The 25,774-nt window shown below is 41.3% G+C and overlaps 4 protein-coding genes across 6 annotated transcripts; 3 read left to right on the top strand and 1 right to left on the bottom strand.

Annotated features, from left to right (window-relative positions):
* Positions 1 to 891: 891 nt before the first annotated feature.
* LOC135934004 (putative ammonium transporter 2) lies at positions 892 to 9,160 on the top strand. Of its 3 annotated transcripts, none has more exons than XM_065475493.1 (13): positions 892 to 994; positions 2,503 to 2,658; positions 3,123 to 3,405; positions 4,115 to 4,272; positions 4,344 to 4,485; positions 4,622 to 4,800; positions 6,958 to 7,089; positions 7,237 to 7,332; positions 7,537 to 7,625; positions 7,677 to 7,866; positions 7,953 to 8,094; positions 8,603 to 8,945; positions 9,003 to 9,160. In XM_065475493.1, the coding sequence occupies exons 2-13, from the start codon at positions 2,520 to 2,522 to the stop codon at positions 9,078 to 9,080; spliced, it is 1,971 nt and encodes a 656-aa protein (XP_065331565.1). In that variant the 5' UTR covers positions 892 to 994; positions 2,503 to 2,519; the 3' UTR covers positions 9,081 to 9,160. The 3 variants fall into 3 exon arrangements, with proteins under 3 accessions (XP_065331565.1, XP_065331564.1, XP_065331566.1); XM_065475492.1 differs by having other exon boundaries at positions 7,950 to 8,094; XM_065475494.1 differs by lacking the exon at positions 7,953 to 8,094 and having other exon boundaries at positions 9,003 to 9,159.
* Positions 9,161 to 10,486: 1,326 nt separating this feature from the next.
* On the top strand, positions 10,487 to 13,952 carry LOC135948521 (putative ammonium transporter 2). The gene is made up of 8 exons (XM_065497833.1): positions 10,487 to 10,742; positions 10,941 to 11,226; positions 11,492 to 11,649; positions 11,703 to 11,844; positions 12,348 to 12,526; positions 12,577 to 12,893; positions 13,422 to 13,593; positions 13,648 to 13,952. The coding sequence occupies exons 1-8, from the start codon at positions 10,634 to 10,636 to the stop codon at positions 13,950 to 13,952; spliced, it is 1,668 nt and encodes a 555-aa protein (XP_065353905.1). The 5' UTR covers positions 10,487 to 10,633.
* Positions 13,953 to 13,962: 10 nt separating this feature from the next.
* Orc4 (origin recognition complex subunit 4) lies at positions 13,963 to 15,807 on the bottom strand. Its single transcript, XM_065497831.1, has 7 exons — positions 15,549 to 15,807; positions 15,322 to 15,496; positions 15,121 to 15,266; positions 14,757 to 15,065; positions 14,460 to 14,594; positions 14,247 to 14,399; positions 13,963 to 14,168 (listed from the first exon to the last, which is right to left on the bottom strand). Exons 1-7 carry the CDS (start codon positions 15,729 to 15,731, stop codon positions 14,004 to 14,006), a joined length of 1,266 nt encoding a protein of 421 aa, XP_065353903.1. The 5' UTR covers positions 15,732 to 15,807; the 3' UTR covers positions 13,963 to 14,003.
* A 3,214-nt stretch (positions 15,808 to 19,021) lies between these two features.
* On the top strand, positions 19,022 to 23,253 carry LOC135948024 (farnesyl pyrophosphate synthase-like). Its single transcript, XM_065497066.1, has 8 exons — positions 19,022 to 19,180; positions 20,247 to 20,415; positions 20,477 to 20,611; positions 20,673 to 20,876; positions 20,936 to 21,091; positions 21,832 to 21,909; positions 21,963 to 22,097; positions 22,729 to 23,253. The coding sequence occupies exons 1-8, from the start codon at positions 19,080 to 19,082 to the stop codon at positions 22,927 to 22,929; spliced, it is 1,179 nt and encodes a 392-aa protein (XP_065353138.1). The 5' UTR covers positions 19,022 to 19,079; the 3' UTR covers positions 22,930 to 23,253.
* The last annotated feature ends 2,521 nt before the right edge of the window (positions 23,254 to 25,774 follow it).

Raw genomic sequence — 25,774 nt, 5'->3', positions numbered from 1 at the left:
CTTGCGCCACTAGCGGGAGAACAGCCAAGCCGCGATTGCCAATTTTGGCTTACCTGCCTGCAGTCCGAACCTTGGGCTTAAAGTTACCTCTTGTACGAGGGTACCTCTCTTAGCCAAAAATTGTTGTTAAATGGTTAGAACAATATTTATAATAATTCTTTAAAATTCAACCAAGCTTTCGTAGCCTGGGATACCCATTCCGTTTAATATATTTGCATGAAAATCAAATTTTGACTTGATTAAAAGAGGATAGACACTTTTATTCAGTGGTGTCTGAGAGACACATACAAATCGGTGGAACAGCGGCAGTGTAAAACAAGCATTTTTAATTAAATGCTGATCTGAATAAAAATTACCAATGAATATTTAATTAACCGTTAGAACCAATTCTAGAGACGGAAAAAACCGAAAAAACTATATACTGGTCATAAAAAGATTTTTGAAAAACGCAATAGTAGATTGTCTCATTTGTAAGAATCAAGGTGTTCAACCATTATATGCCTATCATTATTTCAAAATCTGCAAAATATTTCCCTAATCTATCAGCCCAAAATAATTGTGTTTTATTCTTTAGATACCTATCATGGAGAATATAAAATGTCTTCTCTCGGTTGAGAGATCAAATTACTTAGCCACTACAGATAAAAACCGTTACATAATATCTTATTCGGCGCACGGCAGTTCAAAATACCAAAAAGATACGTAATTGAAAAAGCAGCATCCTTCCATGTTCCTTGGGGACATTATTTGCAGGGCAAACAACAATTATTGGCCCGTGTATGTTTGATTCGAGGGCCGGATAGCAAAAGTGAGTGTTCCTGGCGAAATATATATATTCCGTGCGGCGCGCGCTGGCGCAGTCTTTTCTTGCCGGCTCATATAAAAGCGGCAAGTCGGGCGAAAGGTTCATCACTAACCACCAAATGATGACACCCAAGATCTCATCCAGCTCGCCAAAGAGACGTCACCAGTTTGCCAGCAAATAATTGTCACGGTAGGAATTATTGATTCGCAATTTTAATGTGTCAAAACGTAATTGCATTATTTTCAGCTATTCTTTATTATGATTTCATTTTTTATCATTGATTATTGAAATGTTTTATAAATTAAGCCATTGCATAGGTTGGAATGCTCGTTCACCTGGAAATACACGATCTCGCGTCGCTCTATTTCAAATGCTTGACGTGTCTATTTTCTATCTTATGTTTATTTGTAACAAGCATGATGCGGACTGCTGCATTTTATTGCGGTTCGCCCCACCGTTTCAAGTTTGTTAACATTTACATTACACGCCATTCTGTTTGTTCGCTCAGCGATTTTTTCCAATGACATGAGCTTGGAATTAAAAAAAAATCCCTGATTCAATTCAAATTCAAACTTAATTTATTTTATGGCACATTCACACCTGATAATATTCTCTTCCTAAATGGAAACTATCAAAAAGTATTATTACATTGATTTAAAATTTAAGAAACTTCTGGAAAATATAAAAAGAACAAGGTTATTTGCTTAGAATTTAACTTAATATATTGTTCAAGTGGAGAGCTCTTTCATTTACTGAAGATCAAAATTTGCACGTTCTCTGTGTGACGGCTCTCCGCGGTGAACATTTAACAACGTGGCCGCGCAACGAGCGGATTCATCCGGCGAGTCCCCAATAAACATTCATTTAACTGGCGTAGGGCTGAAAGATGGCTTCTCTTCTAACTTTGCTCCACATCTCGCAGCAATTGAGTTTTATGGGGCGCACGGGCACTTTTCTGCGCACAATAAAAAACATTCCTGCGTGCAATCTCAGTCAGGTGTATACAAGCGACCTTTTGTCCCCGGATCATTGAAATGCGCAGCTGCAATTACTGCGTAGAAAGTTATAGTCAACTGTTAACATTGTGGCATTTTTTATATTTCATCTGAATAAAATTCTAGAAAGAGTTTATCCTCCATTCGCTTTTTAGTGAAAGAAAATTTGAAGGAATGTAGTGCGGAAAAAGCATTTTTCCACCGGGATGAAAAAAATTAGACTGATGCGTAATTTCTATTTAATTTAACTTTGAAATATTTACGATGCTCTTTACCTATACCAATAAAACGAATATTAAATTCGCCGTTAGCCAAAAATATATATTTAAAAGCACGAAGCTCAGCACTTTTTCATGTAGTCGTCGTTTTTTAGAATTCACGTGAATACAGAATGGCCCGGAAGTGCGCGTATGGTCAACTCGTTTCCACTGTGAACATGCAACCAATGAATGATCTAATAGACTCATTTCCGAAGCTGATCAGCGAGCTTTTGAATAATTGATTAATATTCTTGTTTTTGTCCTCTATATCTGCCACGCAAGCTGAGGGCTGCGGTCAGAATACATTGAATCAATTATTTCCGCGCGGAACAACAATAAGTTTGATGGGAAATTTTACGATGAAAGAGAATTCGGTCACCGCACGAGCTGGAATTTTTAATACTCTTTGGCGGGAGATTTGTTCTTACAATGTCTACGACAGTTTTAGCTTCTCGCGCGATGGCAATTTTGACGTCGGCCTCAGTGGAAAATGGCACAAACGCCAGCAGCACGAGTGTGCCTTGGCTGTACGACCTCACGGTGGATGACACCACGTTCGTCATGACCTCATCCTTCATTATATTCACCATGCAAACAGGTAACATTTTTTTATTTGATGCTCTTAAATTGTGAACCAAACCAGAGGAAAACGAAAAAATCGAGTTGTTTGGCGCTGCAACCCGCACACTGCCGATGGCGAGCGGAATGCATAGCTGAGTAGCAGGCGCAGCTCAAATTCCACTTAATTTCACTCACTGTCAGATCCAAATTAAACTCTTCAGTTTATTCGAGGTTTAATCTCATTGGCAACTATTTGAATTTGCTTATAAATGGCGATTGGTTTGTTTTTTAATGGTATTCCTTTTTTGTACCAAAAATATATTGATTTGAAAGCATAATTATTGTGATGTTTTATGTCAGGAAATTTAAAACTTCTCAAATTTAACTTTTTAAATTTCTCTTTAATATTCGTCACAAAATTCCTGCTTGATTTAATCTGTTTCAGTTATTCATTCAACTTGATTAAAGAAGCTGCGGCACTTCTTTATTGTTCTTTCATAGGCTTCGGTCTTCTGGAATCAGGCTGCGTGTCGTTGAAAAACGAGGTCAACATCATGATGAAAAACGTGGTGGACGTTGTTTTTGGCGGCCTGACCTACTGGGCTTTTGGCTTCGGATTGAGTTTCGGCCGCAGCCACATGAGTTTGCCTTTCATCGGCATCGGCGACTTTCTGGTCGACCCAGGAACGGGCGACCACATGGGTCCCGTCTTCGCCGCCTTCCTATTCCAGCTCTCGTTTGCAACGACGGCCACCACCATTGTGTCTGGCGCCATGGCAGAGAGGTAAGTTCTCTTTCACAGTAGAATAAAGGTTGAAATTTGAATCTGTCAAATGCTCATTTTAAATTTTAAATATTTTAGCCATGTAGCAGTTTAAATACCATCTTTGAAGAAGTTTCTGAGCACACCACTCGATTCTTGAGGCTCGAATTAGGTAATGTGAATATCTTTTGCAACCAAAAGGTCGAGCGCAACGTGCGAACTTTTTACCCCGCCAAAATAATATGAATGCGAGAACTGCGCATGCGTAAGAGCAGGATGGATTTGACAAAGAAGTCATTCGTACAGGCGGTCTCTGAAAAAGCTCAAACCAGCTCTAACGCATGCGCAGTTCTCGCATTCATATTGTTTTGGCGGGAAAAAGTTATACTTTTGCTACGCACGTCGCGCTGCACTTTTTGGTCGAAAAAAATAACCACTTTACCTAATTCGACCGTCAAGAATCGATTGGTGTGCTCAGAAACTTCGTCAAAGACGGTCTTTAAACATTTTTGATTAAAGAGAAAAAGAAAAAATTGGAAAGTAATTTAGAGACGAGCTGCATGTTTTGTTGTTTCATCTTTGAAGGTTCCCTTTTATTTCAATAATATATGTATGTTTATTAAAACTGCTAATATAGCAATTCTGACGGCAATTAAATTAATTTTTTAAGCTAACATGATTATTCTCCACACGGAAATGCTGGAGGGAAATAATTTGGACATTTTTCCAGGTGCAATTTCAAGGCGTATTGCCTCTTTTCAATGCTGAACACCGTGGTGTACTGCATACCTGCTGGATGGGTGTGGGGCGAGCATGGCTTTCTTTACAAATTGGGCGTCGTGGATATTGCAGGCTCGGGACCGGTGCACCTGGTCGGCGGAACGTCTGGTGAGATTTCATTTTCTTGTTTACCCGCGGAAACATTCTGTGCGGATGTGTGAAATTGCTTACCTGCACAGCTCTCGTCGCAACGGCGATGCTCGGTCCGCGTCTGGGACGCTATGACAACGGCCTTGACCCAATGCCCCTTGGGAGCCCAACCAACGCACTCATGGGACTCTTCATGCTCTGGTGGGGGTGGCTGGCGTTTAATTCCGGCAGGTATTGTTTATTTTGCAAAGTGTGTTTCTTCAATTGGCGTCAGACTTAGGTCCGATCTATTTTCTATATTTTTATCCTTTTAGTAGTAGGAAAAGCCACAATTAATGTTTTAATATGTGCCATTTCCTTTTGTCAGCACATTCGGCATTAGCGGCCACAAGTGGAAGTACTCGGCGAGGGCGGCCGTGGTTACAATGAACTCGTCGTTCGGCGGCGGCTTCGTCGGTTTAGTGCACTCGTACTTCCTGCGAAAGGGCACTTTCGACATCATGGACCTCATCAATGGTGTGCTCGGGTCGCTCGTGTCAGTAACAGGTGAGACGTACGCCCGCCCCGTCTATGTTTCCGTGGCAAAGTCGTTTGCAAGCTGCTCGAAGCCTCTCAAATGTAGACTGTAGCAACTAATTAAAAGTTTGCTGAGCATGCAAGTGTGGTTGCGCGATTATGGCACTGCATGCGAATTGCAATTTGCTCTCTCTCTCCAGCTACTTGCTATTCATGCTCGGGCAACGGGGGGTGCTTTTGCTGTATAACTGGGTCAAACGTGACGACATCGAATTCGCAAATAATTTCCCATTCAAATTGAAGAGTTCGGGCTCATTTCTCGTGCTGTCTCCTCTTAATCATTCGTACAACATGGAGAGAAAGAAGGGGGGCTCGGCGCGTGATTAATTGCTTGGCTCCGCGTACGCTTCCACCCGGACAAGACGCACGCATATTGACACTGCGGGCAAAAAGTGTCAACACAGACCACTTGGGACGAGAGCAAAGGCCCTATTTCCCTGCCTTTGGATAGCTGCCGGCCGGTCTCTGTGTACATTGATTGTATCCATGGGCAACCAGACGCAATTTCAATAACCGCAGATCTAGAAGAGATGCTGCGTGTGAGTTGCAGACACCAAAATGACTCGCCAATTAATGATGGGCTATAAAAGGAAGAAAACTGAAAATTGGGTAGCTATTCTTTGAGCCAATATTATTTAGATACGAGGGCATTCTTTAAAATAACGATGAAAGCAATTGAAAATATAACTAGTAAGTCGACCCACTGCCATTTGGAAATACAATGTGCTAAGTTTTCCTCGTTTAGATATATTTAATTCATATTTCTTACTTTTTTATTAACTTTGGTGCATTGGCAACCAGAAGAGCCAATAAAATGTTTAACCTTTTTAAAATAAACTAAAATAAAATAAATATTTCCAAAGCTTATGACAACAAACACGATGTTATTCCAATTACCTGCAATGGCTAGTATGAAAAAGAATGGTACAATTCGTTTATAAACATCTTCCAACCGTCGCAAATTGAATTGACCTCGAGCGAATGGTCTGCGCAGACATAACTGTGATTGAGAGCGTCGCGAAATCCAACCGTGGTGACGGCTCTTCTCTCATCCCACAACTATGTCGCGTAGCATAATCTCATTTATTCCGCGTAACCCGATCATCCTTGCTGCTGCTTTACGTTCTTTTGCGTGTCTCGAGGGAGATTATTATTCTGCGAGGCGGCTGCCCGCGGTACCTGTTGGACCCGCGTAACAGCACGAGACCCCACTAAAGTCGGTGGAAACAAGACGTGCTGCCTGACGCCTTAATCTCGGAGAAGGGTTAATCCACGGCAAAGCTATGTTTTTTGCAGGGAAATAATTAGTGCTTGCTGACGTGACAGTTTTCCCGCAACAGTGTGTCGGATTTTTTGTAAAGCTGCAGATGGAAGATAGTGGAGCGTTTTGGATGTATGTTTGCGGCCAAAATTGATAAGTTGCGTTCAGCGGATTGAGTGTTGCGGGCTTGCGATGCAACTCTCAATTTAACACGATGAAATTAATGCTTTATTTCGAAATATCATTGTTGGAAAAAATGGAAAAAATGTGTGAAGCGCCAAACTCAGGCCTTTAAAGTATTTTGTGACTATCATGAGTTTTAAAAATGATTTCTCTTAATTCGCAAACTTCACTCAAACCGTTTTTTTCACTTCTGGTTCCATGCGGTTTTTATTCAATTCGCTCGGACTGGATAAGGGTTGAGCGTTGGCACCCTACCAGTCATAATCGCGTCGTTTTGACGAGAGACCATCTGTAATAAAGAAAGCCATCACTCGCGCTCATCAAAGTGTGCACGAAAGTTGCTGCGCACTGGCCAACAAATTCTCATCAGCTCTAAAGCTCAATTATACCCCTCCTGCTAATGAGATAATTGACCTCTGACGTAGTTCCCACCCCTATATAATACTGCGCGGAATATATGTATTGCGAATTGAGCATGGTGATTTATTAAAGTCAAAATGTGTGCATGGATGAACTCGTTTTTGCAATCATACCAATCTATGTGCCTTTCTTGACATTGGTGACTGAACTTTTATAACAATAAAAAATCCACAAAATTGCGCGTGTAGCCAAACTAGAAATTAATTATTTTGCCAATTTCGATTGAGATGATGTGATAGAAACTAAAGCAATACTAATTACAGCTGGCTGCTACTTGTACCGGCCGTGGGAGGCAGTGGTAGTTGGCGCCATCGGCGGCGCCATTGCTTGTCTGATGATGCCTCTGTGGGATCGGATGAGGATTGACGACCCCGTCGGGGCCACCTCTGTGCACGGTGAGTCACGCAAGCTTTGCCTTTCCTCAAAGCAACCTCGCGATAATAAATCATCGTAGGCGCGGTATGTGCGCAGTGTTCATTGCGACAGGTGCACTTTTTGATCTGGCTCGTAATAAAACTCTCTTTTTCTGCTGCATGTTCCAGGCTGCGCCGGCTTGTGGGGTGTTCTGGCAGTTGGCATCTTCGCACTCGACCCCAAACTGTTGAACACCACAAGGGGCAGATCTGGCGTTCTTCACGGTACTGCTATTTTACTGCAATGTAACTTGTTGATAAAATTATGCCTCCCGCTAAGCTCAGCTGTGGTGCGGCACAGCATTCGCTTTAATGTAAGGCGTCATTGCCTTCAATTTCTTTTCAATTATTTCGCTTGGGAAAAGAAGATTTTAGAGTAATCAATTTAACAATTGGAACGGTCATCTGATCTCCTTTTTTTATTAACAGGAGGTGGTTGGTACTTGCTGAGCGTTCAAGCTTTGGCCGCTTTATGCTACATAACCTGGTCAGCGACCGTGACTTTTATAATTCTTTGGGTAAAATTAATTCCTACGAAAAGTTCGTAGAATTAATTGAATGACTCGCAGATTGTCAACAAAATCATTCCCTTGAGGATGAAAGCACACGATGAACTGCTCGGTGCAGACCTTACGGAACATCTAATTCGCCACCAGGGGGTTGGCGTTTCAAGAGTGCTGTCAGCCCTCATCAATCAACAGAACAATGAACACCAGATCGTCAGTTTGCAGAATATTACAGTCGTTGGCCGCAATACAGGTGAAGGGAATATTCGCATTGCCTCGCACAATTCAGTAGAAAGGGTACAATTAGTATTTTTGCACGAGTTAATTTGCACTTAGTAGAAGACCAGATTGGTGAGCACAACAGCACTCCTTTCTCTGCTGAGGACATTCAAGAGCAAAGCTGTTGCAGTTGCTTGAATGCAGGAAGCTCCACACCTGAAACACTCAGTCTGCGGTTTGAACTGCGTTTAATGGTAGCAAGGTAGTCTTGTGCAATTGTCCTTTGTTTTTTTAAAAAAACAAAACAAAAAACGATATGAATGTCAAGTCATCTCAAAACTCATAATTTCAATTTTAAAAAAGTTTAAGACCGTATTTGACGAAGTTTCTGAGCACACCAATCGATTCTTGAGGGTCGAATTAGGGAAAATGGATATTTTTTCCGACCAAAAAGTCTTGCGCGACATATTTGAACTTTTTTCCCGCCAAAACAGTATGAACTGCGCATGCGTGAGAGCTGGTTTGAGCACTTGCAGAGAGACCGCCTGTACGAATGACTGCTTTGTCAGATCCAGCCAGCTCTGACGCATGCACACTTCTCGCATTCATATTGTTTTGGCGGGGAAAAAAGTTCGCACGTCGCCTCTGCACTTTTTGGTTGCAAAAAATATTCACTTTACCTAATTCGACCCTCAAGAATCGATTGGTGTGCTCAGAAACTTCGCCACAGACGCTCTTTTAAGAATGATAACAACACTCTTTCTTTCCAGGCCACGAGGAATATCTGGAGAAACTTGTTGCATCCCTACAGGGACGCAGCACAGGTCGAAGCAGGGGGCTGGAGCAGCATGCGGGCCGCCAGGTGGGGCTGCTAAGCCGGATACGCCCAGCGCCAGCCCCCGCCACGCGAGCGGCTCCCCCGGGGGCCGACAGTTCGGGGGCGTGGCTCACGTTGCCCCCTGCACAATCGTGCCAACCCCCCTCTGCCGAACCTCCGAGGGCCACATCTGCCAGGGCGCGGCGTCGGATGCTGGGGGGAGCGGGAGCCGGTCTGCTGCCAAGCTCTCGCAGGCACAGCAGCATAGTTCATTAGCCCTGCAGCCAGCCAAAGAGGTGCCACTCGATGTCATTTGGGACGAATAATTTTAAAACGCCTTCTCCGTTTGATAGGTGCAGGTCCCTGTTGAGTTTGGCTTCTGCTTGAGGAAAGTTCAGCACTCCAAAAGCTATCCGCAAATATCTGTGTGAGCAACGCCAAGAAATAAAAATGTATACGAAATGCATGCGTCTTTGATCAATGTGTGTTCTTAATGTATGGTTAATTTTTAGCTAGGGACAATAAAATGATTGTGATCAAACTCAAAAATTATCCAAGTTAAATAAAAATTATTTTATTGAAAGTTTATACCAAAGAAAATAATTAAAAATAAAATACAAATTTTCGAAACATTTTAAACTCTTGCCACCAGCTTTTCTAATTAGTAATAATTCATCGTATCTCGATTTTTGAGGATTATTGCTTTCTTCATCTCCAGTAATTTAGACAGTAAACCACCCAGTACTATTTTCTCAAAGATTTCCAAAAAGAGGATTGATACTGAAAAATCCTGGACAATGCTTTTTGCCAATGCTTAGGATTCACACGAAGCCAAATTTTACCTGAGTAGGCAGTGTATATTTTTAAGAGAAGTGGCTGAAAAATTAGCATGCTGTTTAAATGGTGATAAATGTCTCCTTATTTAAAATCTGCCAAGAAAATGTGGTCAAGCGCTGTAAATTGTGGAGAAAATTTGAATTTTTACTTTAGCGATTAAGTTCATTTTTGGCACTATTTTATTATAGGGTTGTGTGCAAAACCGATTATCGATTGATTTTTTTGTTTTGCGTTTATGATGTCCGGACTATCCAATGAGTAAGAATCATCAATTTTTAAGCATTTTGACTGATTTTCAAAACCGAATATTTCATCCAAACCGAGTATTTTTTATTATCACCCATTTAAAAAGCGATTATTATCTGATTTTGAAAAAAATGGGGATTTTCTCATTATTTCGTCGAAAACCGCTTAACGTGATTCAATGTTTTAAGCAGCAGAGAGGTTGCCAAAACCAATTTATTAAATAATTCTTGATTAATAGCATTTTTTTAAATTCTGACACGGGGTGAACTGCACCCCATTTCAGTTTTATAAAATACACCGAGTATTCTTGAATAACAGCGTTTTTTTAAATTAAAATATTTTTAATCTTTAGGGGATTGTTAAGTTCTACTTTAACTTTTTTGCCTTTAGGAACATAGATAAAACCAATTATTTGCCTCTAAATTTCCGACTATAATAATCGATTATTTCTTTGCTAAATCGACTATTTTTGCACATCCGTATTTATTTAGAACAAATTTTTTATCGATCGACTGCTTATTGCGTCGAACAATTCAAATAATTTTGAATTTTTGCCCTCTATTGATCCAATTTAATTCAATTGCTATTACGACAAACATGAATCCGATATACCAAATGTCTCCAAAACATCAAGGGAATTTCGCAAATACCATCAACGCTATTATATATACAGGCTCCAAAAATAGCCTAAATTGGAAATAATGCACGATTTCTCTGCCACAAAAAGACTGCTTAGGACCTTGTACCACTGAAGGAAGCAGGCCAAAGGTGGCTAAATAATAAAAATCTGCGTGACCAGATTTTAGGCGCTGCGTCCCCGTGGATCGGGAGAGGGATTAAAAGCTCATTTGCTTGGCGACTGGCGTGGGTGACGGCACGGTTTAGTCCGACAGAGAGCACCATGGGTGACAACGCGACCCGACCACACGTTCCCTGGCTCTTTGACCTAGGCCAGGAGGACTCGAACTGGGTTATGACTTCTTCCTTCATTATCCTCACTATGCAAACAGGTATTTTCTTCCAAAAAATTATTTATATAACTTTTGCAGGGTATTTGTGCAATAGGCATATACAATTACAATTTTTTTTAACCATTTTCTTTTCGAACATTCCTCGTTGTAAATGACGACTTTTTTACAACGATCAGGAATATCTTATATTTTTTAATGAATGTGACCGTTATATTTGAAATCAATTTTTTGTCGCAGGATTTGGTCTTCTTGAATCAGGCTGTGTGTCTTTGAAAAACGGTGTGAATATCATGATGAAAAACGTGGTGGACGTCGTTTTTGGCGGTCTAACCTACTGGGCCTTCGGATTCGGCCTTAGTTTCGGTCGGAGTCCGCTCAACACTCCTTTCTACGCACTCGGTGATTTCATGCTTGATCCAGACTTTGAGGACGAGCTGATGGGACCGATGTTTGCTGCCTTCCTTTTCCAACTGTCTTTCGCAACTACAGCTACCACGATCGTCTCGGGGGCAATGGCAGAAAGGTTGAGCATAATAATATTTGTAAATGTTTGAATTTTTTGTTACTCCATGTTTGTGTGTGGAACGATATGCCTCGTGATTATGCAAGGGCTTAATTTGAACTAGAGCATAGGCCTATTTTAGGTTTACTATCACGGTTTTTGCCAGAAGTGGTGCCCTTTCTCACATTTTTCCCTCCAACAAAGTCATTTTAATGACAATGAATTGTATTTTAATAAGGGAGAATAAATATCGCATTTTTCCTTTATCGAATATGTATATCTGCAGGTGCAACTTCAAAGCTTACTGCCTCTTCTCCTTAATAAATACAATCGTCTACTGCATCCCCGCAGGATGGGTTTGGGGCGAGCATGGTTTTCTGTTCAATTTGGGGGTGGTGGACATCGCTGGCTCGGGTCCTGTTCACCTTGTCGGTGGAACCTCAGGTATTTTGAAAAAATTCGTTTCAAATAACTTTATTCTCTCCGAATTTCAAAAGCTTTCACAGCAGCATTAATGCTGGGACCACGATTGGGGCGGTATTTAAATGGAAACGATCCTCTACCCCTTGGAAGTCCCGTCAACGCCATTATGGGACTCTTTGTGCTGTGGTGGGGCTGGCTGGCCTTCAACTCCGGCAGGTGAGTCAGTTTCGATTTAAGACGCAACTGAAAATCTGTCATAAATTTTATTTCTAACGCAGATAATTAGTAGAACAGCACCTGCATGGTATTCTATAGTTTTCTTAATTAAGCGGGCTGTTCAGATTAAGTCGCAAAAACCGTCTGCATCAATCAACTTTTAATTAGAAAGCACAGCGCAAATAATATACAAGAGCTTACTCGGCGCTCACTTGATTAATAGTTGGCCTAATTAACGCTGTCGGCAGCAAAAGCGAAAATGAACAGCATTCGTAATTGGATGAAAATCATGCGTGTGCTATCAAATCAGTGTGATGGGGTGAACCAGACACACATTGACCCAAAATCACGTCAATGTCAGAGCGAGCAATTTGCTATTCTCTTTGAATGAGCATTTCCAGAATCGGAAAACAAGAGCAAGGTCAAGAGCCACTTTGTTAATTATTCAGTTGCTTGAAGGATGATTGCTTTCGACATGTCATTTTTTAGAAATTTTGTTCTAGCACTTACGGAGTAACTGGAGCAAAGTGGCAATACGCAGCAACAGCCGCAGTACTGACTCTTTTGGCCTCGTTCGGTGGCGGATCTGTCGGTCTTTTGTACTCGGGTCTGACCAGAGCCGGCTACTTTGACATCATGGATCTCATTAACGGAGTCCTCGGCGCTCTCGTGTCGATTACCGGTACGCAGTCCCGACATTTACTGACCAAAAATAATGTGCAACCCTTTCAGCCGGTTGCTTTCTGTACCGAACGTATGAAGCTGTCCTGGTCGGAGCCATAGGCGCCACGATTGCCTGCACAACAATGCCCTATTTCGACAAAATGGGCGTCGACGACCCAGTTGGCGCCAGTTCAGTCCACGGCCTTGCGTCCATGTGGGGTGTGCTGGCTGTTGGGCTCTTCGCGGAGGACCCCAAGCCCTTGACCACCACAGGAGGTCGCAAGGGACTTTTCAAAGGAGGCGGATGGGAGTTGTTGGGCGTGCAGGCCCTGAGTGTTTTGTGTCTTACAGTTTGGGCCATGGTCAGCACCGCAATCATTTTAATGGTACTATTTTTAATTAGATTATTTTATCAAATACACGAAAATAGAAAATTGGGGATGAATTTGGGATATTAACTGACTCACTCTAACGAGGAAACTCTAAGGATTGGAGGTTTTAGTTTCTACCCGTCTTTCCTGATGTGCACAGTTTACCGATTTTTGGAGAAAATGGCCCATAATTTCAAAATTTACTTACGCAAAGACAGTTTTTGCTCACTTTTTAGCTGGATTATTAGTTTGTAGACACTGTTTAATGAAACAAATCTATCGGTTGGTTGTTTTTAACCCTCCAAAAAATTAGAAATTTCATGAAAGTATTAGATCTGGGTTTTGTAGGTTTTTAATAGTTCAATTTAAACCACTAATCGGGTTCAAATTCAACAAGGTTTTAATTCCAAGTCAACAATTTTTGTATTATTTTCTAATTAAAAAATACGCCATCCTACTGTATTTTTTCAAGTGTAATCTTAAAAATTTAGGAACAGGAAACCCAATATAAATTATTAAATGATAAAACTATAATTATTGCAGGTTGTTAATTGGATAATCCCAATAAGGATGACAGAAATAGAAGAGCTGCTTGGGGCTGATTACAGCGAGCACAGAATTATGCAGGGCGGCCACATTGGAGTGAGCAGAGCCGTCTCCGCTCTCAGACCCTATCATGAGATGGATCCAATTGGACGCACTGGCACCAATCCAGGTATCAATTTACAATTTTGAATCAAACCTTCTATTTAAAACGTTGAATTTTTAGGTCACAATGCGTACTTGGAGCTTTATGTGAAAGAAAAGCAAAAGGAAATAGAAACAACTCGAGACGAGGTGAAGATCAACCTCTCGCAACCTTTTAAAAAATCATTCTCGGGGAAAATGCGGAACCCTTTGAACCTCAGGAGGCCAGAATCTGCTCTTTCTACCATGCGAAACAACAATAATAACAGGAACGAGCGGCCTAATGACCAGAATGAAGCTGAGAATGCAACCAGTGGTGCGTTTTCTAGCATCCCAACGATTTCCATCAACACCGATTACTACCCTCGATATGCTTGGCTGGATTGAATCAACAATATTGAAAAATATACCTGATTTATTGAAAAAATAATAATATAGTTACAATAAGTTGAGTTCAGCCCACTGCTGCACCTCTGTTGGCAGCTCTTCGAATCTTTTCACAGCACTCTTGACTTGCTGGGCTGAGAGTTGAAAGTGGTACAGTTGATATTGGCTCTGTGTTTTCGCCCCGTGGCCTGTCACTGGCAGAATGATCTCAAGCGCCTACATCGCGATTAATTTGTAATAAAAATCCGAGTACGGAACTTTGCTAAATAATTCAAGTTTGATTTTTTAACATACCTGGAGGTGCTCGAAGGCTTTGATCACAGTATTTCTGTTGCAGTCTTCGAAACTGGAATGGTTCTTGGCGAATTTCAGGTACCTCGAGTACACCATTTCAAAATTCACTGGATCACCCTGGTACACGTCTCCTAGTTGTTTCATTGCAATCACCTGAAGGCGTGCGTTTTTTTAAATAGTTACAAATCAAGCAGCAAGAATAAATATGCTAACCAAACAAATTTCTAGGGTCGAGAGACCGTCCAAGATTTGTAGCCACCCATCAGAAATCACGTCCTGGAGTGCCTCCTCAAAATCTTGCCCACTAAGAGTTGTGTTATCCTCGCCAAGTCTGCTGATTGTGTGTAACTGTTACACAAAATAATAAAACATTGATTAACGAGTTTAAGAGGAATGAAAGTGAATTGTTTTAAAAAGATAAAATTCTTCAAGGAATTTTGTGATCGCGACTTTCACTCATTTTTAAAAATATAAAAATCACTATCATTAATTTTAAGAATTGATACTTACAAGCAATTCTTTAGTAGATTCTTCGTTGTTCTGCATATCGTAGAGCCGCTTGATGCAATTGTACGCAGCCTCATTTTCAGCTAGCAATTTGTTGATGTGCTTGTTCCACGCTTTGCACAGCGTTCTGTTGAAGCAAGAAGTTTCTATGGACAACCAATGCCGGCACATGCCTATTCGGGATTCAAAGTCGACAGCGTCGTTGACCGGAAGCAGGTATATGCTTCGGTAGGAAAAGCGAGACCTGACTCTCTTCTCCATTCGGTCCATGACATCAAGCCTCAGGGTCACGCCCAATACAAACACAGCATTCTGGCAACATAATTGAAAATAAGGTTGGCATTCAAAAAATATTTAGCTAGCAAACCTCATTTTTATGGGCCAAATCAAACAAGTTGTACAACAGCGACTGATTGTGGTGGTTGCAAAAAAGGTCCATCTCTTCAAGGATAAATATCAGAGCTTTTTTCTGGTCGCTGTTTTGTAAAGAAGACAAAATCAAGGCCATATTATCTAAGAGCAGAATATAAGCACTGTGGGAATTAAGGATTAAATTTATAATATGTACCTGCAAAATTTCCCGTGACTCTTTCATCGACGACATTCTGCAAGCTCATTTGTTTGCACATAGACTTCAGAGACAGCCTGTCGTCTGTGTGGATGAGTCCGTTCAGGTTGATAACCAGGGCCTTCTTGTCGAAATCCTTCTTTTCAGAGAGCTCTTTTAAAACGCTCCTGACAAGCTGTTGAAAATATGTATTATATTTTGAATGAACAGACTTTGATGGAACAAACCGTTGTCTTTCCACTTCCAGCAGGCCCAATTAGAAGTGCTGAATTGCTGTCGTGGTCCCAAACGGCCCTTTCCATCAAGTTCAGCAGATTTGTCCGCTGCTCTTCAAATCCGCGAAATTCCGCAGGTTGCAAAATTTTTTCTCGAATGAACTGTTTGCACGACTCAATTGATTCGGATTGCATTATGCTCGACTTGAGCTCAATTAAATGATTTGGATTAAATAGAATTTATCGAATTTGTGTAGCATCAAAATTTGTAAACACCGTGTATGAGCCTACAAGGCAGAAGGCAATGAATGAATGAATGAATGGCGCGCTTTTGTGTTTACAATTTAGCAGCAGCTGAGCAGCTGCGGCTGATTCGTTTGTCTAGGGAGGGGGAGGAGCAAATCAAATTCTGGATAGTTTGGTAATCTGCCAACAGATGGAATGTATTTGCTTCATTTAAAGCAATTTACTTCTTGAACTCTTCTCGCCTCTTTTGGATTTTACTTTAATTTGTTTGATTTTTTCCTCGCAGATATTTGATACCACCACAAACAATAAACTTGGTTCCATCCTTACATTTAGGATGAGATTCTAAATAGAGTAACAATACATTTTGACGAGCTGGCTGTGCATATTAATTATTTTATTCAATATAAATTGAATAAAATTGTTTATATAAAAGTCAATTAAACACCAAAAATGGCAAATTTAATTTTCTTTTCTTTCGCTTAATTTCGAAAACTAAAAACAATGCCATATCCTGAAATTTTCACAGTAAAAATTAAAAGTTAGTTGAACGTTAAAACGATTATTTCTAACACGTCTAAAACCTGATTTATGGCTGTCTTTCACAAAATTATATGTCTCCAAAAAAGGCGAACAAATCACCGCACGCGATTATTTTCTATAACTAAAGCGGCTTCTTCGAGAAATTAAGTTTGATTTTTATTTTAGTTTAAATTTCAAAGCTTTAGAGGACGCACAAAAATATAGTTTTTTCGTCGAAACCCATCTTTCTCTAGCGTGCATAAAACCAGAGCTATTGTCATTTTTATGAATAATTTTCTAAATTTATAAATGTCCTTATGGCTATACTTACGTTCAAGACGATGGCTGTCTTGCACACCTTTCCTGTGTGGCAACAGGAAAAGTGGTTCTGTCCATTTGGATTGACGAAGACGCACATGGAAATTCACCAAAACCTCTGCATCCAGAATTCACTACATCACACGTGCTAATCGGGCCTGATATTGCTCAGTCTGCGGCCTCAGATAGCACGATTTCACTTCACTGGGACAGACTGAGAAATCAGGTGTGACTTCTTTTTTTGCTCTTTTTATCCCTGTCCTCTCGGAGCGGGAAGGGCGCGCACTGCACTGGCACGAATGCTGAATTCCGAGTGCCAATAACACCGCGAACGGATTGAATGGGCGCACCAGGCCGCACAGGGACCCAGCCCACTCAAGGGCCACTTGCCTCCGCACCGAGGACTGCATTGAAACGCTAGACATTCGTCCTGTGAAGCCAAATCACGCATGCTGGAAAGGTGCAAACCAGCCCGTTGAGCAATTTTGAGCATTTCGAGTGACTAAACTAACCACTGTTAGTCTGGAGTGTTTCGAAAGACTGTCGTTTCCTCGAATGGAGCTTTTCTCTCCTGCACGTCCGAAAACGTCTTAAATATGGTTGGTGAAAGAAATAGCCAATAGTGAGAATCTTGCACTCGCTATAACAATGATATTCTGGATATTATTCTACTCTCTCTACCGCCGAGCACAGAGCGTGCTGTCACAAAGGGTCACTCATCCTCACGTGGGTCATAAATCTATATTGATCCAATTGTTGCTTTTACAAACAAAACCAAATGTGTGCCTCGGTTTTGGTTCTTTTGAAATTTACAAAAGAACCAAAGGTTTCCTGTTTTATCCCTTAACAATAACATAAATGGGATAAATGGTTAAAACTCCCGCTGTCCCAAAAATACAATAGCTTTTTTTTTAATGAATCCCCATTGGGAAACTGTCGTTTGACCAATTCTCACGGTCCAAAATACATTATATTCTTCCGGGCTGCCCACGTTGTGTTATTATAAATAGACATCTAGTCACCACGGATGTTCAATAATCATTGCACAAAAGTATTGAGTTTGATAAATGATATCTAATCAACTTAATTACCTATCCATTTATGCTAGTTTCAAAACGATACCACAACGCAAATTTGCTCAGTACAATTTATACCAAAATAAGAAGGTGACGATATTAAAATGTGAGCTCTCAATGTTGATGTCATGAGACAATGTGGGCCTCTTTGCAGCACCAGAGCGGTGTTCATGACAACAACAAAGGCTTGAAAATTATAATATGCGCGGTAAGCTCTGCAGTGAGTGACAATTAAAGAGGATTGATACTGCAAAACCGTGGAAAATGCTTGTTACCAATGCATGAAGTCATCCCTTAAGATTCAGTTGAAGCCAAAATTGATCTAATTTTTTTAAAAAGCGGCAGCAAAGTTAGCATGCTTTTCAAATGGTGAGGACGCTCTCCTTTATTTTATTTATTTATTTGTTTGTTTATTTATTCACACATTTAGTCATAATAATACATTATAGGTCAATTTCAAAGAAAGGAAGCATGTAAGAATGGGCGACACTTCTGTTAAACAAGTAAATAAGACTCTGTTGGAATAACACAGCCGAAGTGAGCCCAGACTAGGAAATAATCTTATTATTTGAAATCTTATTTATTTTCACATCAAAGAGTTTCCCTCAAAGGTTTCGTACGCTGTTGGACAGATCTCGACGAGAGGTATCGAAATCTGCCAAGAAAATAGGGCCCACACGAGTAAATTTTGGAGAAAATTTGAAAATTGTGAATTTTCACTGTAATTTTGACCATTGAAAATCGTAAAACATATTGATTATTGACCAACTCAATTCAGTTCAATCCATTAATTCAAATCATTTTCAACCTTCGCCCTCTATCGATCTACTTTAACTGATACTTCATGTTTGATTAACTTAACATTTATCAGCCAAAAATCTTGGCATATTTCTGATATTTTTACACTTTTTTGTTAAATAATAAAAGCTCTTTTTAACTAAACAAACCAAAGAAAAGATGATGCTTAAATTTAGGTATTTTACAGCTTTGAAAATGTCAACACTTTAGTGACAGTTTGCATTAGCAAGTGCGCGATGTTTGTCACCTAGCTGGGTCTGCTGTTGGCAAAGTGCGGGTGACGATTGGTCAGCAGTTCAATTATCTCAGAGGCTGGCTGTGCAAACGAAAACAGGAGATGTTTGTTTGTTGTTGCCGAACGCAAGGTGCGAACCTTTTTGCGTACGTGTGTACCTGCACTGCTTGTGCTCCGAAAGGGCACAAGCTCTGCCTCTGTTTTCATTGTTGCACTGCCGGCGTGGGGCTCGTTATCACCGCTCGGCAACAGCTCGCGGCTAATGAGAGGGGGCTGCTGAGAAAACAAGCAGAGTAAACCAAGACAACGCGCCGCCGGTCCATCTCTCGCATTTCGCTCAGAACCACCATGCTGGCCGGACAGGCGAGATCGGCCCTCGCAAGGGTCTTCCTGCAGCACACCCCTGACCTGGCTCCCCCCAGAAGGGCGCTCGCCACCACGTCTGCAAGGTACAGTAGTCTCTTTTAACTTTGACATCACAATTTCAAATGTTTAGGAAATAAGCACATTTTTTAATATTTTTAGACTTCCTTTAAGATCCTTACTTTTTGTCTCAAATATCGCTTTCACTTGATTCTATTGCAAGTTTTTTTTTGTGTAATTTAATTATTTGAATTCATGCAAGGGTTCATAAATTGAAGCTCCTCTATTCATATCCGCGCATTTAAAAATTGGCCAAAAGCAATATTTAAATTTACAATAGAAAAAAGAAATTTAATAGTGTTTACATTTCAAATGTTTGTGTTGCAGGCACAAATACTTATTGATTTGCAATAAACACTCAAACCCAAATTTCTTCAAAATGACGTAAATTGATAGAAAAAAAGGATGGTTAAGAGGAATTTTAGAAATCGCCCAATTAACTGCTCAATTTAGAATCACGCCTCGTTTCCAACATAATCCAAGATCAAAACAAAAAGCGCATACACGTGCAACTATGTTATCAATTTGTCGATGACGGAGCGCACAAAAACGTGTCTGCGGGGTACAAACGTGTGATTCTGCGGTCAGTCTATTTTCATTTGTTTCGTATAATAATATTTTCAAGCAATTATTGTGTGCTTAATCGATTTCTTTGCTAACACTCAGTTGGCGGCGTGCCTTTCGCGCCTTATCTGCCTAGAGATAGCCGTGACCAAAATAATAATAATATCGGCTATAAAATAAATTCCATCCATTAATACAAACACTTTTATTCAGTTGAATTTCTTACAATTTGAATAAAATCTAAAAACTGTCGACTGTTTGAGGTAAAAAATAAGCTTGTTTGCTAAAAATCTGAAATTAAAATGAATGCGTATGTAATGTTTAAAAAATTCGTATGTGGAACGATCGCATATGAGCAAAGGGGTCATTTATCCAACCGCTTATTTTATTACTGCCGCGCAGTGCGCAATGCCATCATCTCCTTTCTGAGAGCGAATTTCGCAAAGAGTTGCCCTTGAATTTCGAAAAAGGTCTTGCCGCTCAAGTTGTGCCAAAAATTCCAATTAAACTTAACATTCATGCCACCAGTTTTTCCTGGTTTGGGAAGCCTGAACCGGCGCCAGCAGTGCGCGGCCCAATCACCAATAAAGCCGAGTTGATTCAGTTTAATGCCGCCTTCCCCGACATTGTCCGCAACCTGACCGAGAGAGGACGACAGCACCTTGAAGTACCAGCAGCTACAAAATGGTTCGCTCAGGTACAAATTAATTTGAATTGAAATCGGCGTGCAAATGAAGAGCGTGTCTGCAAACGAACAGGTTTTGCAATACGCCGTTCCTGGAGGCAAGAAAAACAGAGGGCTCGCCGTGTCGCAGGCGTACAAATACCTGGCCCAAGAGTTCACACCCGAGGGCATCAAGCAGGCGCACCTCATGGGGTGGGCAGTGGAAATGGTAGGGCTGCCTGGATCCAAACCGAACCAATTAAATCTGAAAAACAAAAAATTTCTACTAGCTGCACGCCTCTCTGACGGTGGCCGCGGACGCGTTAGACGGAGTGCAGGTGCGCCGCGGCCGCCCCAGCTGGCCGGTGCACTGCGGCCTCGGCCTCAGGGCAGTCAACGACGCGGCCCTCCTCGAAACCGGACTCTACGAGCTGCTGAAAACGCACTTCCGCTCGCACCCCCATTACGTCGAAATCCTGGAGCTCTTCCACGACGTACCAATTAATTTCAATCGCTCACCCCTAATATTTCTAAGAAATTAAATTAATTCAAGGTGACGCACAAGGCGATCATGGGCCAAGTGCTGGACATTCAGGCCCGCTCTGATGCCTCCCTCGAGTTGTTTACAATGGAGAGGTACCAGGCCATTGTTAAATACAAGACTGCTTACTACACATTCCAACTGCCTGTCATTCTCGCCATGTACCTGGTGAGTGCGAATTTGTACTGCTTAGCGCGCATACACGAAAAGCAACATTATTGCATGGATGACTCGACGGTGAAAAGTCGCGATCTCTTTATACTATCAGTTCCACGGAAGGGAAGATGAATATGTCCGATTTGAAACGTGGAAGGCCTCGAGACGAGTTGCAGCAAACTCTTGACGCGCGACCAGCACTCTTCCTTTTCTGCTTGCATTAATGGAATGAAACAACAGCCTTGACCTTGCTTGCCCGCATGATAGATGCATGTTTTCTTGTTAGCCACAAACAGCCTGCCGCGACGCACCGGATTAATGACGCGACAGTTATTATTATTCACTCAGCTCGCGCTTCTAATCAATTCAAATTTTTCGCATGCAAATTAGAAGAGGTATCAGATTAACGCATGTCAACACTGCCACGTTTGTGAAATCTTTCCGCGAACACTCTGTTTAACGCTGATAAGTGCGAATTATTGTTTGTTTCTGCTTCGCGAAATCACGTGAATCAGCAGTGAGATCGATTTTCCACGTCAAGAGAGTAGGTTAACCGGGGGTCAAGGTCCTCGCGTAATCTCGCGCCAGATATTTATTGGGTCACTGATCTCGTTAGTTGTGGTGATATTTTTTGCAAGAGCCACAATACATTAATTCATTTTCAAAGTTTTGTAATTGCGAATCTGTTTATGCAGAAATGCGAAATAATATTGTTGATTTGGATGAATCATCATTTTTTATCTCCCACGTAGGTGGAGAACAATGACCTGGAGCTGCACAGACAAGCAAAGATGATTCTCATGGAGATGGGACAAATTTACCAAGTGCAGGTTTGAAAATTGTATCTCAATTTTGAATCAAATGACATCATTTTTAATTGCAGACCGACTATTTGGACTGCTTCGGCGACCCTGCCGCTCTTGGAAATGAATCATCAGACATAGAAACAGGAAGGTGCACCTGGTTGGCTGTGGTTGCCCTTCAGAGGGCAACTCCTGCACAGAAACAAATAATGCAGGTAATGCATTACGGAATTTTAACTATTTTTCCTCACAAAGCCTGTAACATCCCTTCACTAATGATGCGTCCTGTTACAAGGGTCACTCACTCTCATAAATCTACATTGTTGTAATCTTTGTTTAAACAAACAGTCAGATGTGCGCGTTGGATTTTTTTTTAGTTTACAGGTGGCTTAGGGCGGTTTATTTCTCCTTTAACAACATAAATAAGGAACAAGTCCCAAATATAATAGAACTTTCTTAATGGATGCTTTCGTTTGACCTTTTTTCACGTTCTGTTACATTTCCAAAATAAATAATTTTTTTCTGGGCTGCCCACGTGTGTTATTGTAAAGACATCTGATCGCCTCGAATGTTAATTATTCATTGCAGAAGTATTGAGTTTGGTATCTAATTTTTACCTTCTAATCAACTCAATTACCTATCCATTCCACTGCACAAACATTTTTTACTTTTATGGTGATTAATAGAATACCTGTAAAAATTTAAAGGTGACGATCGCTGTGTTGATTGCTAGACTGTCAGTGAAATTAAAATTCCATGCGAGCTGTTCCTCTGGTGTTCATGACTAATTGAGACAATTGCCAGGCTCAAAATAAATATCTATCATCTTGTGTGCATCTGTTTCAGGAGTGTTACGGAAGCAGAGATCAAGCCAAAGTGGAGAAGGTGCGTACACTGTACCGGGAATTGGGCCTGCCGGCGACCTACCGTACTTACGAGGAGCAAAGCTATGAACTCTTGTGCAGGCAGATCCAACAAACCTCCAAAGGGCTGCCGCACAAACTCTTCTTCCGAATTCTGGATAGCACCTACGTACGCCAGAACTGATATCTCATTTGGACACGATAATTCAGCCCTTCAGTGAGCAAATATCTCTCTTTTGCAATGCGCTGTAAAACTGTACCAACAAGTGTTGACAAAAAAGGCATTGCGTGCTCTATAAATTTTAAATATGCTTGCGAGAACGGCAAATGTTTGAGATAAAATTAAGGACACGATGACTGATTAAAAATATGGTTTGATTAAATGAGAAAAATGTCGAATTTGCAAAGGCAGTCATATGTAATGTTAGAAATATTAATCAAGTCAAATGGATGCCGTGCAAAAAAAACTCTGTATTCCAATAAAGATTATGTCATTTTCAGCTAGTAAGATTTTAGTGTTTGCCTTCTCGAACGCGTATGATGGTATGATGATGCGACATCTAAATTTGCGTGTTCCCATGGCGATGCCATTCGTGGGAGGAGTGACAAATTTGGCACCACTTGTATCTACGTGCTATCTAAATGGCAGATTTATTGCGCCTACCTACAGGTGTGCAAAGCGCAAATTGCGAATCGCCGCCGCGAAAGCAGATGTAGAAAAACACGAATTGCGTATTCAACGGGGGTTTGGCGCGAGGAATGCGCCAACGCGTCGTTTCGCTCGCTGATGCGTGTTTCTGATTATTTACTGGGAAATGAGCAAAAGGCATCAAAGAATAAAATGCACCGCCTTTCGCAGCGAGGGAGGCGCTGCCGCTGATAAATTATTCATGAGAGTCTCGCTTTTGCTTTGCTCGCGTACTCACACAATCTTCCAGCTCGCCTCTCGCATGATCCAGCCTGACGTTTTCACGCACAAAAAGTTCGCGCCGTTCGCGCCCGGACGACGACGAAAGTGAAGCAGCAAATCATAATCAATTTGTTCGCAAGGGCCGCTTCGTTTTTTGCATTTTCGTCGCTAAATCGAGCAGAAAAGGGGTTCGTTGCGCTCGTTCGAGAGTGATTATCGCGCTACTAACTTTTATCTCTATCCACGCGAGACGGGTTTCCGTTTTTGAGTGGCGGTCCCATTTTTTATGACAGGTTTAATCAAACGACATACCTTTGCGTGGAAATTCTATTTTATTAATTTATTAAAATAGAGCTCTCTAAGGGATTGAAAGCAGGGGAATGGGGTATTTTTTTAAACTACTTTTCAAGCAATAATAAGATTATTTGTACATTCACATTTCTCTCTTCCGCCCCAAAAGCTTTGCAGTGAAGCAGATACAAGAGAGATGTATAGTGTGTCAGCACGCTCGCATTTCTCCATAGAGCCAGTCGAGTGTGCTGCAATAAATTACAGTTCGACTTCAGCTCGCCTACCCTCTGCTCACTCGCTTTTTGAACAAGTTTACTTTGCTGTCTCTTTGTTCCTTACTTCCTGTGCGCGCATTTGGCTGTTTGACCAATACACAGACTTATCAGCGTCAAGCATTGGCCATTTATTGATCCTTCGATATATAGTCAGTATTGAATTGAAAAAAAATTCTATAAAATTGCATGGAGAAAGGACAAAACGCTTGGAAAAGTGACCAATTACACAGGAAATGAATGTAATAATTTTATATTTTATTTCTCGTATAACTATATATTGCACTTTAATGGTATAGTGCCACCCTCGCTGCAATTTAGCAAATTGGGTGGACAAAAGACCCCTAATGAGTGGTTCTACAAAATTATTGCTGTTCAATACACGAGCGGATTGTGGAGAGCTCTTTTAAGGGAGCAACGGGTTGCGTGTCCGCAGAATCACACGCCATCACGGACAAACTGGAGCCGAGGGTCAGCTCAGCTCATCTGGCGCTGGTCGCACACTAATCAAGAATGCGCAACACACCCCCTCGTCGTCGCCGGCCTCTTGTGAAATTGCATGCAGGCTACCATTTTTTAAAATGAGTTACAGGGAGACCCATCGTTTACCTCATCTTGATTTAGTTACCAAATATAACTATTTTGTTGAGTGAATTGGACACACCCTGAAATTGTGAAATAAATTAATCCCAACCTCTCAGCTCCAGTTCAATAAACTACTGTGCGTTCCAAATGTTTTCAAAACGTATTTAAAAAGTGATATTTTGTTAAATTGTTAGTTATTGAAAAAATATCAAGCTACTCTCGAGATTTGCAAAAATTTTATCATTGATTGCCGATCTTTTGGAATTCTAGATTAAAAAAAATAAGCAGTTTTGAAGATGAAATTAACCTTCAAGTCTGTGGATTACTTCTGACCAATCGCAATAAAGTTCACGAGAAACGCTGGCGACCCCTGAGCAAAAGGACTAAGGGAAAAGTAAACGGCAGCAATGAGACGAGTTGAGTTTGTGTGTCGCAGCGATATATCTGCGAGTGGTGAGCACCCCCGCCGAGACAATACCAGGCACCCCCGGAGGCGCAATCTCGAGAGGGCGTGTACCAGACACCCTCTGGACCCATCTCCCGGCCACCGCAATATCAAATTATTTATTTTTATGGCCCGCGTCCGCGTTCAACTCCCAACTGCTTTGGCTTCGTTGCTCTTTTCGGCGACTCTCACACACGCACACCATACACACGGCCGACCAGGGGTGACTTTTCGCGCTGCTTTGCACCCCGGGTCGCGTGCATAGTTTGCGCGTTAGATACACTGCATGCCAGCGCCAAATTAAATTACCCGATTAAACAGCGACAGTCGCGGCAAAGGGTGACTTTTACGGGAAAACGAGCCGCGAGTTCTGTGATTCACGATTAAAACGCTTTTTTCTGGTTGTCAGATGATGTAATATCTACAAATGGACGACTATCAATAGAGCTCTGTTCGATTAAAAAACGGTGCTTTGACAACTTCTCAGTTTTTAAGGGGTAATTATATCATTGATGTAATCTTAAAA

This window comes from Cloeon dipterum, chromosome 1 (assembly GCF_949628265.1).
Source record: "Cloeon dipterum chromosome 1, ieCloDipt1.1, whole genome shotgun sequence".
In the NCBI taxonomy this organism is placed as follows: domain Eukaryota; kingdom Metazoa; phylum Arthropoda; class Insecta; order Ephemeroptera; family Baetidae; genus Cloeon; species Cloeon dipterum.
Note: the sequence above shows the minus strand (reverse complement) of the source record. Positions and strands in the feature narration are given on the sequence as shown.

Coding starts and splice junctions, on each gene's coding strand:
- LOC135948521 (XM_065497833.1), top strand. CDS start 10,634: ATGGGTGACAACGCGACCCGACCACACGTTCCCTGGCTCTTTGACCTA. Junction 12,894..13,421: donor GCACCGCAATCATTTTAATG/GTACTATTTTTA, acceptor TAATTATTGCAG/GTTGTTAATTGGATAATCCC. Junction 13,594..13,647: donor ACGCACTGGCACCAATCCAG/GTATCAATTTAC, acceptor TTGAATTTTTAG/GTCACAATGCGTACTTGGAG.
- LOC135948024 (XM_065497066.1), top strand. CDS start 19,080: ATGCTGGCCGGACAGGCGAGATCGGCCCTCGCAAGGGTCTTCCTGCAG. Junction 20,416..20,476: donor CTACAAAATGGTTCGCTCAG/GTACAAATTAAT, acceptor GCAAACGAACAG/GTTTTGCAATACGCCGTTCC. Junction 22,098..22,728: donor CACAGAAACAAATAATGCAG/GTAATGCATTAC, acceptor CATCTGTTTCAG/GAGTGTTACGGAAGCAGAGA.
- Orc4 (XM_065497831.1), bottom strand. CDS start 15,731: ATGCAATCCGAATCAATTGAGTCGTGCAAACAGTTCATTCGAGAAAAA. Junction 15,267..15,321: donor AGTCACGGGAAATTTTGCAG/GTACATATTATA, acceptor TTCTGCTCTTAG/ATAATATGGCCTTGATTTTG. Junction 14,595..14,756: donor AATCTACTAAAGAATTGCTT/GTAAGTATCAAT, acceptor TTTGTGTAACAG/TTACACACAATCAGCAGACT.
- LOC135934004 (XM_065475492.1), top strand. CDS start 2,520: ATGGCAATTTTGACGTCGGCCTCAGTGGAAAATGGCACAAACGCCAGC. Junction 4,801..6,957: donor GTCGCTCGTGTCAGTAACAG/GTGAGACGTACG, acceptor TACTAATTACAG/CTGGCTGCTACTTGTACCGG. Junction 7,090..7,236: donor CGGGGCCACCTCTGTGCACG/GTGAGTCACGCA, acceptor TGCATGTTCCAG/GCTGCGCCGGCTTGTGGGGT.